The sequence below is a fragment of the Centropristis striata genome, chromosome 15 (genome assembly GCF_030273125.1).
Source record: "Centropristis striata isolate RG_2023a ecotype Rhode Island chromosome 15, C.striata_1.0, whole genome shotgun sequence".
Taxonomy (NCBI): domain Eukaryota; kingdom Metazoa; phylum Chordata; class Actinopteri; order Perciformes; family Serranidae; genus Centropristis; species Centropristis striata.
Genome location: NC_081531.1, coordinates 31708007 through 31720793, shown reverse-complemented (window position 1 = coordinate 31720793; position 12787 = coordinate 31708007). Strand labels below are relative to the sequence as shown.

The following is a 12787-nucleotide window of genomic DNA, read 5'->3' as shown; positions in this document are numbered from 1 at the left end:
TCACAGTACTGCTAATTAGGCGAAAGGCGCTGACTTACTTGAGAGTCTCTCCTGACATTGCTAAATTGTAGTTCTTCTCTGGTTCAGGCAGACTCTGGAAATCTACGAGGCAGGGGTGCAGCTTCTTGTTGTCGTCACGAAACTTGACGTGGATTTTAAAAAGTAAAAGAAAAAAAGTATTTTTAAGGAAATTGTGGTAACACTTTCTATGAAGACTACATCTATAGTGCATTATGAGCGCATTCAGAGTGAATTATAATGCTCATTATAATCAATCATAATGCATTATGACTGCATTCATAAACACATATAAAGCTGAGGTTCATATAGACGCATCTATAATGCAGTAGCTATACTGCATCATAGATGCATCTATATGAACCTCACTTTACTTAAAGCATACATTGATCATTTATTTATACTTATGGCATCCTATGAGTCCTTATAACAATTGATTGTTGAGGTGTGTGTATAGAGGGGTATGAGTAGTTGTAATGTATTATAAGCCTCATCAGTCAGCCTGTAGTTTATAACCAGTCAAGAGCACTCATAAGACACTTGGATTTATAAGTCATTATAAGCTATATTTATAACTGTTGATATAGTGCATCATGAAGCTTTATATGTGTTTATGAGTGCAGTCATAATGCATTATGATTGATTATAATGAGCATTATAATTCACTATGAATGCGCTCATAATGCACTATAGATGTAGTCTTCATAGAAAGTGTTACCGAAATGCTAATTGTACGCTTGTATTTTTGATGGCAAACACTGAAAGCACTCACTGCTCCAAAGGTCCACCCTTGTTCAATGCGAGTAACAGCCCATAACTCATGGCTGTTTTCTGCAAGCTTCTCTCGAATGCGCTCCAAATGAGGAGGAAGAACAATCTGAAAGAAAAACAAATTCAGTGAGGTGGAAAAGATGAGGATGCAACAAAGTATGGAATAGGATCATACCTGGATAGTGTCCACAGGGCAAGGAGTGAAGGCAGTATGTGAGAGGGACTGAGTTGGCCCCAACAGGTTGCGAACACCGTCAAAATCGTGCTTATATTCCTTGATGGGCTCAATCCTCAGACGGTCCCGGGGCAGCACTGCCTCGTAACATGGAGCATATCCTGGAGGTGGAAGGAACTTAAAATCCCCATGACGCCCTCCGAGGAGAAATCGCAACCTTGCAGTCGGGGTGGAAAATTGACATAAGTATTTATTAAAGAAAAAATAAATCCATAATATTCCATTATACAATTCACACTGCCTTACTTAACGCCTGCAGAGAAGCTGACAACAGGGAAGAACAAGCCGTCCAGGTTGAAGTTCTCAAACATGCCCTGAACAGGATGCCCATTTATTCGGAAGGAAATACTGGGCACGCTCAGATCCAGACAGCAGCTGACAACGTCCTCTGCTGCCAGAACGTGCTGATTGGGTGTGGCAACATGACGCGGCACTCGTCCTGTGGAAAAAAAGATTTACAAAATCAATTGCATGAAAAACTTACAGATAAAAGAGCTTTTAATAAGACTTAAAGACTATTTCTAAGTCATACACAGTTTACTTTACCTGACCAGAGGTGAAGCCCGTCAAAACCGTAGGAGTAGAGGTCATCTCCGACCCCGTTGCCCCCCCAGCCTTCCCCTCCACCAGGGTAAGGACTGTAGCCCTCGGTCAGAGCCCAACCCACACGCAGGTGATATGGCTGAGCTGTTAGGAACGGTTCCACATGGTCCACCATCACCTCAAAGTACCACTTCTTATACTGAGTGGATCCTTCACAAGTTCCAAGGAAAATGTTGGGTCTCATGCTGAAGAACAGAAAAAAAACCAACTCAGATTTTGAGATAATTGGGATTCAGCACTAAAGGATAGAAATCATCTTTGGTCCGTATTGAAGTGTGTTCACACAAGCAGACCCACCTGGTTGCATAATTGATAATGTTGGTTTGAAGTAGGAGGTCACGACCTGGAAGCAGATTCTCTGTGATGAGATTCTGATTTGACCTTACAGCAACTCCATTACACACACACAGCGAACAGAGCACATCCAAGACCTGGCAAAAAAGGAGATAAAAATGAATTACGATTGTTCTTTGTAGCTCAAGATTTGACAAAATGTTTTATATATTAAAGAATGTATTAACTGTAAACAGATTGCTCAGCATGCTTAGTAAACAGCTCAGCCAATAGTGATGGATGTTCCTGACCTTATGATTGCGTCCATGCTTATCCAGCAGAGAGATGATCGATTTGATGTGATTCTCCTGGATAATATTCAGCACCTCTGGACTCTCAATCAGAACACAATACAAGACCTCCAGGATTCCTGTCATAATAAATGGGACAATATATAAATAAACTCTATTACTACATGTTTATATGCTATGGTAGAAAAGCACAATACAATATAATACACAGGTACAAATAATAAATATAATGTAATACACCAATCTACAGACAAAAAATACTTTACAGTGATCGCAAGCTTCACATAGTGTTTGTTGCAGGAATACTATTATTTCAAATGCATCATATTGTCAGATGATCTCGTTATTTGGATCCCTCTGTATGTGGTTTGTAACAATTCAAATTCAGTTTCAAGTAATTGGGTCTAAGCCACATAGACACTTTCATCATTCACAGTTAAGTGATCATTCTAATATATATGTTGGCTTTTGGAGAGAACTTATGAGGAACAGAGATCAACATTGTAGATTTTAATTAAGCTTAATTTTATTTATTTTAAGTGAATAAAATAAATTATATTGTATACCTGAAGACGCCTCCAAACGATCCAATTTGCTGACCAACCAGTCAAGGTTATCACAGAACAGGGCACAGTTGGCACGATTACCTCTGATCAAAGAAGCTTCACAAAACCAAAAGAACCAAAAAAGATTGTTAATGATTCATACTCATGATCATGAAAGGTGGCTAGATGTTGGAAATACAGTAATATTTCAGCTAATATCACCAGATGGGCGTACCGAGCAATTCGTAGAGTAAATTTACTATCTCCTTCCATGACTCTGCGGCTTCTTCCCCAGCATACTCTGAAAAGTGGGCTGCTGTGTTGTACACATTAAGCCGATCAACACAGTCCAGGACAAGAGTAATCATTCCCTGTTAAAAACAGAAAAAACAAACTAAATTTACACCAAAACAAGCCACTGTTACACATTTTTATATAGCCATTCCTCAGTATGGAGACCAACCTCTTCCTGGAAGAGATTCTGTCTGTTCTTGAGAGAGCGCAGCTTAAACTGTTTATCTTCATGCTCCAGCTCCTCATCGGGGGGTCGGAAGTAGAAAATGAGGTCCTGCAGGGAGAGCACCACTGTGTCCATAGGCAGAGATGTTGTGTTGGCAGATTTGTTTTTCCCACTCAGAGCATCTAGACCTCTGGAGACATCAAAAGAACATAAGAATACAAGAACAATTATGCTTTAGCTTAAAAAAACCCAAGTCTATTAGCAAATTATTTGATAAAATGGAGCAGTGTTACTTGATGAACTGGTTGAAGAGGCCTGTTGTGCTGAAAATCATTCTGGCAGCTTGGGACTCTTCAGTCTGAGATCGAGCCACTGTGAGTGCATCATCCATGTGACCTTCTTTATGGAGTATGGCCTAAGAATTGAATAGTTGCTCTTAAAACTTGAGCATATACTCATTCATACATTCATTGTAAATTTTATTGTTGCTGATCTTCATAATGTATAATTCTACTTTACCTTTCTCTTCAGAGGACCCAGACGGGCAGATTTGGCATCAACGGCAGCATATGTAAGCCAAAGGCCGGCTGAAACGTGCTGTACGAAGCACATGGACTCTCCGTACTTAATCTCAGGGATGCCCATGCCTTCCACGTCTCGCTTTTGGGTCACTTCAATTTTTTCCTGTAGTTTAAAGAACAAATGTGTATTTCATTCAGGCTTGTAAGAATCCGTACATCTACACAATGGAGATTAAATTAACAGTTGGCAGAGCTGATTTTGCTTGACAAAGACCTTTGAAATTCTGAAGCAGAAGGCTGACATCTTAGAAATTGCCTTCTCTGGATCCACCAACAGAAGTCCTTTCTCTTCATCCAGATAAAGGTACCTGCCAGTTGTTATGTGACGTATCCGGAAAGATTGGCCCCATTTAATGTGACCACCGCTCCAACTACCAAGAGGCACAGATGAATGAGCCTCAGTATACTGTAACTTCACTAAATGTAAATGATTTACACGTATTTAAATGCAAGGAATGCTCACGCGATACGTAGTGGCTCAAGTCTCCACAAGGATCGAGCATGGCTGCATACAGCCCCTCCTTCGTAATGAGCAACCCTGAAAAAAACAACAACAAACAAGCCAAATTACATTACGACAATCAACTTGCAGACACTTGAAACTGTCAGATAGCGCGCACATTTTCTCAGTTACTCTCTTAGTTACTATCTTAGGTGGTATAGCAGAGCAGGGACCACCCTGGAAACTAATTTCTGGTGAGAAACCCTCATAAGTAATGTTGGGTAGTGAATGCAAGCAGTGGCGGTTCTACACAGGGGCCTACAGGGGCCACTGCCCCTGTGAAGAAGCCCTTGGCCCCTGCTGTGGCCCCTGTGTCAAATTAATAGTAAAATGATCAATTTATAACGATGAACAACGGAACAATTCTAACCTATATTTGGTTCAAACAATACCTCATTGTACACAACAGGAACCCAGCATGTGTACACTGTACACTAGTTTAATTGTGCAATAAAAGCTTGTGTATTAAGAAAAAAAGTCAAAAAATCATTCTCACTGTACTGCACTTTCAAAATAAAATAAAAAGTAATTGTGCACAAAACTGAGAAATTTCATTGTTGTACAAAAATAATTGTTATTGTTGGTAATCTCATTGTTTCAATCAGTGTATTTTTATCTTCCAAACATACTTAAATTGTATTTTTAAATAAGCTAAAATAAAGGTTTTGAATGCCTAAATACCATCTTTGCCGTTTTTTTAATGTGCCCCTCTGAATAAACACTGGCCCCTCCTTGGCCCCCACAGTAAAATTGGTCTAGAACCGCCATTGAATGCAAGTAATGAAAACAACAAAGAAAATAAGTTTTGTTCTCTCAAAAACTTTGGCAGTTTCTCAGCCAAACTCAAGTCTTTCAATAGAAAAAGGTATGGGGTATGGATTGGAAAATGGTCAAGAATTACATAACAACCAAAATCTATTGGTACAGTGACTTAATAAATGACGGCATGTACAGCAATGAGAGACGGTGGTTACCTGCGCTGGTCGTCACCCTGGTCGGCTGCTGGGATTGCCAAACACTCATCCATGTGACCATGGAACAGCCTGAGCACATACCCTCCAGTCAGAAAACCTAGAGGAAAGAAATTGTTTTGCTAGAAGATAGTGGATTGTGTTTTTTGGACAAAAGATACATTTTAGCAACAACCAATATTACAGACCTTCAGCCAGCTCACACCCAGACATCACAGGGGTCATCGTCCACAGTGTTTGCATGAAAGAAGCATCTACCATCAAGTCACCGCTGGCATAGGACAGATGCTGAAAATGTGCAGGTGGCAGTATTGGTAGGATTTACTGATGACATATTTTCAGTGAAAGTGCAAAAAATAAAATCTTGGTTACCAGGTATCTCTCTGAGGAAACACTGACAAGAATGAGGTCATCTCCCACTCTGACCTTCTCGCCTTCAGACCTTTGCTTGGAGGCTGGATGGATGGTCCACCAGCAAGCCTCCCCTGTGAAGGATACATAGATTTAAATAAATAAATACAGAAATCTACATTGGGTTTGTGGGACATAACAGACAGTAAAGTTCATAGCCACCTGTGGAGTCTTCCTGCAAGCCCACATCAAAAGCCAATTTGTCCGTCAGTGAGCGTGAAGTAGTCAAACAGCACAAGTACTGCAGAGTAAACAAAAAGGACAATAGCTTAGTGTAGTGAGGTGACATGTAATCCAAACAAATTAGATAATAATATACAGGAAAAGAGCAGCTTCTCTCACAGGCTGCTCCAGCTCCGCTGTCACAGGGACAGATACAAAAAATCTTTCCTGCCACATGCCATTACACTGTACAATAACAAATAATAGTCTGGTTCATTACATACTGTCTATGCACTTTATGTGTTCTTTATGCACACTGTTCATTGCACCTTATTTGTTTCATAGCACCAACATTTTTATACTTTATATTCATATTTATTCTGCACTGGAATTCTATTCTACTCCTTAATACATACTCCTTCTTTAGACACTTTATATTTTATTGTATTTTTATTGTATTTTTATCTATCTATCTATCTATCTATCTATCTATCTATCTATCTATCTATCTATCTATCTATCTATCTATCTATCTATCTATCTATCTATCTATCTATCTATCTATCTATCTATCTATCTATCTATCTATCTATCTATCTATCTATCTATCTATCTATCTATCTATCTATCTATCTATCTATCTATCTATCTATCTATCTATCTATCTATCTATCTATCTATCTATCTATCTATCTAGCAGTGGCCACACTTGAAAATGTGCTCACCATGCTGGAGTGAGTGTGCTTCAGAAGAATGGCATGTCCGTACAGAAGAGTTCGGTGACCCCCACCTTGTGACGACTGGAAGAAAGAGGTAGAGGCAGGTAGATTGAGAAACAAGGTTATCATTCTGATTTTGGAACCCCTTCAAAGTGACACCTTCGCCTTGTTCATTTCAAAAGGGTACGTTTAAAGACCACAGTCCACAGTTGTAAAACGAAGGCTAATTGCAAATGAGCAAAACAATAACAGTGTTGCAAGATAACACTCTACGTATAATAATACTCATAAGGTTGTGAAAGGTAACTGCAATGCAGTTATGACATGAATTTTCAGTTTCAGACAGTGACAGGAGAGCAAACATACCCATTTGTCCAAATCGACAGCCTATGGTTGACAGATGGGAGAGTGAAGGACCATGTGGCAGAAAGGAAACAAAGTGAGTTACAGTTGTTGAATTAATACATTTTTGTTTGTTTATTATATCATCAGTATATCCCATGGAAAAAATGCACAATTTTACCAAGTAGTATTCAATTCCCCCGAATTATGTCTCACCTCGTCCACAGAAGAGTTTGACAGCATCTCCTGTAACGCCCGCACAGACAGGGACTGCTCCAAAATGAAGCAGCAGATAGCGAGGTCTGGAGGGACATTCTGAAACACAGGACAACCAGTAAACCTTGTGTATAGTCGAAATTAAAATATTTAATGAAACTACATCAAAGGCATTAAAAAAATATATTTTATTACCTGAGCGTTGGAGGTGGTCTCAAGGAAACACAGACGATTCCCAAACCCTTCACATGAGAGACAGAGCTTGATCTGTTCCTTTAGAATAGATGCAGTACACTGTAGCACAACCTGGTCATCCTACAAAAACAAAACAAGTCCAGGGTAAAGGAAGATGGTTTTTCAGGGTCATTTTTGCACGAAAACATGAGGGATTGATATGCATCAAAAAATCCCCAAACAGAACTGTCTGGGGGAAATATCATTCTCATGTACAGGAACCATGTACACTGTAAAATATATTACCGGCAGCTGTGGTTACCAGAACTTCACCGTAAAAAATACAGTGAGTGGATTTTCTATTCTCAATTTAAATGTAAATATCAGATACATATCAAAACTGTCATTTAGACTGAATAATCCTGCTATTTTTAGGGTAATTGTGTCATTCATTCCAACATCATGGTATTTCTCCTTAAATTTTGCATGAAAATGTTATATTTTTACAGCGAAACTGTGTGTTTCTTCAAGTTTATGACAGAAAAAAGTAAAAGTTTTGTGCTATTCCATGATTTACGGTAATTAAAAGTGTCTAATACGGTGATATACAATTTTTAATTTTACGCCCTATTTCTGATGTATTTGACAGAATTTGACTGTTATTTCTACAAACATTTTTTACAGTGTAACTAAAATAACACTCCAAATTAAACTAAAAATCTAAAATGTTTGTTATACCAACTCGGATTGTGTATATTATCATTTCACAGGAGAACTGCGTATTCTTGTAATGTCACTTTAATCATAAAAGAAAACACACATTTAGCATTGCAACCCTGTTACACTGTTGGACTTCATCCTTCAGAGTTTTTGCAGCTGCCTCTGAGCTCACAAAAGGCTTTTGGCTTTTTCTCACATATGCTGTACTGTAGTTCTGACTAGGACCTGTAAAATCTATAGAGTTACCCTTTCTGTAAACCTTAAATTACATTATGCCTCTTACATTTCATAGCTTAGGATATTAAACTTGCCATTCATGACTCATGATTTGATAGGTCAAATCCATATAACCCAAACTGAAAACTACTATATTTATGAGGGGTGACATAACTAAAGCTAATTTAGAAGTACACAGAGAGTGTCTCGCCAAATAAATAATTTATTTTGTCCCACAAATCTTTAGTCAGAGAGACAACATTGAGGCCAACAATTGAAAGAAACTTGAGACAAGACACTAGTAAAATAATCTACAGAAAAAACTGTTTCCTTACACAACTTTTCTTAACCTTCAGTTGTTATTGTCCTGTTAGTGTATTTCTCTGTGCCTGTCACTGGCCCAGCTCTAATCTCCCCACCTCTCTGGCTCCAAGACACCAGCCACTCCCCCTCAGATCTCTATTTCAGGCCGCTGCACCTGCTGTTCACACATCCCCTTCTGGAGAGCAACAGATATTTAGGATTTGACTGCCAGGAAAAAAAAATTGCACATTGCACAGATTCGATTCTGGAATTAGTCAGCTTGCTGAGGAGGGGAATATTCCAAATTCCTCCCAGCTCAAAACTTCAGACTCAGCTGTGTTTCTACCTGCAAATGCTTCTGGTTCATTCATACTCTTAACCAATACACATGCCTGTAAGTAACACGTCATTTTGGTAAAAAGAGTTCAACATAGTTACAGATTTTGTATTTGGGTTAAACTATTGCATACTTTAATGTAGTTTGTGACTTATTATTTTTTCTGTAACTGTAAAATTGCAACAGATTATAAAATAAATACAAAATCAATTCAAGAGAATTTTGTATTGTGCGTGAGTAATCGTTTGTAGTGTTCTCTCTTCATCTACTCTATCTCATATCCTGAATACACGGTCTACTCAAATATCTTATTCAACAATAACAATGAAATACCTATTCTATACAGTGGCCATGAAAGTCAAGCCAATACTTTGCTAATGATTTACTCCAGTCTTTACATTTAAGTAATAAGTGAATCTGACAGTGTTGCAACCTTAAAGACAATTCAGCAAATATAAGAGACCCTGCGACAAATGGACAATCCTACCATAGCTAAGGACAGACGTAAGTATCAAGTTTCTGTCACGTTCTGTTCCCAAGTTACTGTGTGGACAAGAATGTGTCTACAGGCAGAAACACCAACAGACTGACAGACAGACAGACTGACTGAAGACAGATGGCACCAACACAACATGAAGCCAGCAGCAGGGTGTTTATCTTACATTTAAACCATTTTTCACAGGTGATTTGTCATGTAAGAACTACTAAAAATCTGACAAAATGTTTTGAAATCGCCCTCTGAAAAGGAACAATTCTAGTTTAGTAGTAAAAGTTCCCACATGGACTGATGTAAGCAGGTGCTGAAATGGGGCAAGCTTTGAACTTGCTAATCCTCACACAGTATATATAGAACTCTGAGTTCAGGGTGAACAGCTCCAGACTGACAGTAACTTTATCACACATTGTTAACATATTCAAATTTAGTGCTGTGTTACAAGCCTTGAGACAATGCCAACTGGAAACATCTCCTTTATAGATTTATTTATGGCCATGATTAAATAAGTTAAACATTTGAATGTGTCAGCAAAAACACAGACTGCCGTCCCACATCAGACACACAATTTATGATCAAGAGGCTTCAAGGAACTGAGTTTCAAGTGATACTTAAAATTAAGTCTATTGATGATCAGTGCCAGGCTGGGCTCAAGTTACCAGGGTCTAAAGAAACTCAAGTGATGCTGTGTGGAATATCTACAATAGCTGAGATCAACGCTGTCTATCCAAATAGAAAGTGTTGAATACAGAAGACTACTTGTGGGGCCACAATGCCCTTCTGTAGACTTTGGCACAGAGATCTAAAGTGGAAATCCGATAGCTTAGGGTTGAGTAATGCAGCAAAAATAAACTGATTTAAACGTATCAATGTGTAACATGTAATAAACTGTGATGTCAACAAATAAAAAATAAGCTAAACTAAATGTTTTATAACATGCACTGTGAGAACAATCGAGCAAAAATGGGAAAACTTTGAAGTAAAACTTTGAAATGTATGGAAGCCTCCGAAAAGACTATATGAATTAATTTAAAAAAAAAAAAAAACATGGCATCTTAATCATACATTTGGGCTGCAGTCAATATTTACATACAGAGAATGAGTAGTCTGTATGAGATGACCACCATCCGTAACAGTTTGTTTCTATAAGCAACAATATTAGTACACATTACATGATGTTTGGGCAAATAAGTCCTTAATTAATCACTAATTTCAAAAAAATAAGTTTGGCATACTGCAATCTTTTAAATGTATTTTCTTTTTCTAAAATTAAGGGAAATTGGTGCTTTGTATCTAATGACATGAATTATCAGTGTAGTAAATATATATCATTGATACAAATACAAATTATAGCACACTACCCACAATACTGAAATTGTTACTTTTTTCATTCCCTCAAAAAGTGAAAAAGAACAGTGAAAGCATTTAATCTGGAATAACATCAAGCAAAACAACTTGATGATACTATATTAACAGGATGGCATGTGGTAAGAATTTTTGATCAAACAAATTTATCTTCAACCTACAAGCAAAGACAGAAAAAACCTACAGTGCAAATAAGCCCATCAGTTCACACTACATTTGCTTTTAATTAATTATTGGTTCAAGCATTTGCCAACAAATGAGTCTGGTGGCCTCCCATATTGCTTCCGGATGGATATGTTCAAATTCACCAATCTAGACAAAACTGCCTGTTACACAATCTATTCATACAAATCAGAATTGAATGTTGTATTTAGGTTGATTTTTGCTTTATAAATTGAATCAACTACTTTTTAAAACAAATATTCAATTGTCCTAATTGCCATCAAAGTGAATGCTGACCATCAAAGAAAATATGGCGGTGTCAGTCTCAAAAAAACACAATACTTTTATGTCACTGTATCTAAATGCTTTGGGTGATCTGTTATAAGACTGTGGATTTTCTGTCACCTGGCACCAGAAGTTTCCTTCTTTGAAACAACACAGTATCAAGAAACCTGCTGGGATATAAATAGATAACAATGCCGACAAAACCAGCCACCTGTTCTTAGCAATCAGTGTTCAGTCTATGTAAAGAAAGTTATCCAGCACAGAAAAAACTATGACCTATTAAGATTCAACAATTCATTACACAAAGGGCTATTAATTGTACATTGTTGACTTAATAAGTTTACTAAAACTTTTTGTGAAGAAGCAGACAGCATCACTTACTGTTCGCAGGAACTGAATCTCTTCCTCATCTGCACCTTCTGCCATTCTCCCAAGGCATTAAAAGCAAAACCTTGAGAAAAATGGACAATTGTATGTCTCCCTCAGTCCTGTAACTCTGGGTGCCTTTATGCCCCCCACATAAGGCAAGACAATGTTGGTGAAGGTTTCTGAAGGGCAGTGTGGGTCCTGTGCCTCTCCCTGGCTGTGGTATGAGGCAGAGGGATTGACTGTTCATTCCTGTTCATTACAGCATCATAAAGAGGTGGAGCAAGCTGGCAAATCTGAGCTCAAATGTCCCTGTGATGGTATCTACCCCATTGTTGTTTTTTTTGCACTTTGTTATTATGTTAAAAACATTGCACTAAATTAAGTGCTAAACTGAGAGAGAAAAGTGAGAACTCCCAAAATAAGGGACCAATTTTATAAAAAGACCAAATTGGCTGTGGTTTTCCCAGTGTATAACTTCAAGCTCAGAGACTGAAATGCAGACCTGATGGTCTGATCAGATGGTTTTTGATTGTTCACCTAATTGTTGACTTTACATGTACAATATGCTATAAAAATCCATTAGAGAAAAAAAAGATAAATGGACTAAATCAACATTCCCTTCAGTAAGATGAAATAGACTTTTATTCTCATTATGTATTTTATTTATTAGTAATATATTTAGATTGATTAGTTGAAATAAACTGTAATAATTTCAACAACCTTTTTCAGCATAAATGCGTGTGTGTATATGGAGCTATCTAAAAATATAGTAAATAATAATTATTATTTATTTATTATTATTCTAATTACAACTTACCACACTTGTTGGGACAGTTGGCTGCCTCCTGCGCTTTCTGATCAAATTTAGGGAAACGTGAAACGAAGTTAAAGAAATGTAGAGACGTGAAAAAAAATACACAAAAAAATAGCAGAGCAGAATATAAATATTAATTGATTGGATATACTCGTTGGCATTACCTTGGTGACTTTTAGCTCCATTTAACGTTAGCTCGGTTATAAAGTGAGATTGAAAGCTCGTCCCAAGCCCGAAGATATGACTATTGATAGTAAGGACAACAATTCAAAATTATAGTGTTAAAAAGAAACACAATTATTTTATTTTTTATTTTATTTTTATTTTATTTTATTTTATTTTTTATTGGATAATGTTTACAGTTTTACCGTGATTAACCACTTCCACAACGCTGCGTTTCTCACTAGATTCCTGTGGAGGCCAGTAACG

The 12787-nt window shown here is 37.5% G+C and overlaps 1 protein-coding gene across 1 annotated transcript in view; it reads right to left on the bottom strand.

Moving 5' to 3' along the window:
* Window positions 1-11601, bottom strand: part of LOC131986242 (ryanodine receptor 1-like) — a 65007-nt gene extending 53406 nt beyond the window's left edge. Inside the window, exons 1-23 of the mRNA XM_059351095.1 lie at window positions 11557-11601; window positions 7316-7435; window positions 7121-7219; window positions 6929-6949; window positions 6569-6643; window positions 5844-5922; window positions 5643-5755; window positions 5459-5558; window positions 5274-5370; window positions 4261-4335; window positions 4012-4168; window positions 3736-3900; window positions 3510-3631; window positions 3220-3406; window positions 2992-3127; window positions 2778-2873; window positions 2212-2330; window positions 1925-2058; window positions 1571-1812; window positions 1271-1463; window positions 965-1181; window positions 791-895; window positions 39-142 (exon numbers count right to left, since the gene is read on the bottom strand). Of these exons, the coding sequence (XP_059207078.1) occupies window positions 39-142; window positions 791-895; window positions 965-1181; window positions 1271-1463; window positions 1571-1812; window positions 1925-2058; window positions 2212-2330; window positions 2778-2873; window positions 2992-3127; window positions 3220-3406; window positions 3510-3631; window positions 3736-3900; window positions 4012-4168; window positions 4261-4335; window positions 5274-5370; window positions 5459-5558; window positions 5643-5755; window positions 5844-5922; window positions 6569-6643; window positions 6929-6949; window positions 7121-7219; window positions 7316-7435; window positions 11557-11601 (2801 nt within the window). The remainder of the gene's footprint in view (window positions 1-38; window positions 143-790; window positions 896-964; window positions 1182-1270; window positions 1464-1570; window positions 1813-1924; window positions 2059-2211; window positions 2331-2777; window positions 2874-2991; window positions 3128-3219; window positions 3407-3509; window positions 3632-3735; window positions 3901-4011; window positions 4169-4260; window positions 4336-5273; window positions 5371-5458; window positions 5559-5642; window positions 5756-5843; window positions 5923-6568; window positions 6644-6928; window positions 6950-7120; window positions 7220-7315; window positions 7436-11556) is intronic.
* Between the last annotated feature and the right edge of the window lie 1186 nt (window positions 11602-12787).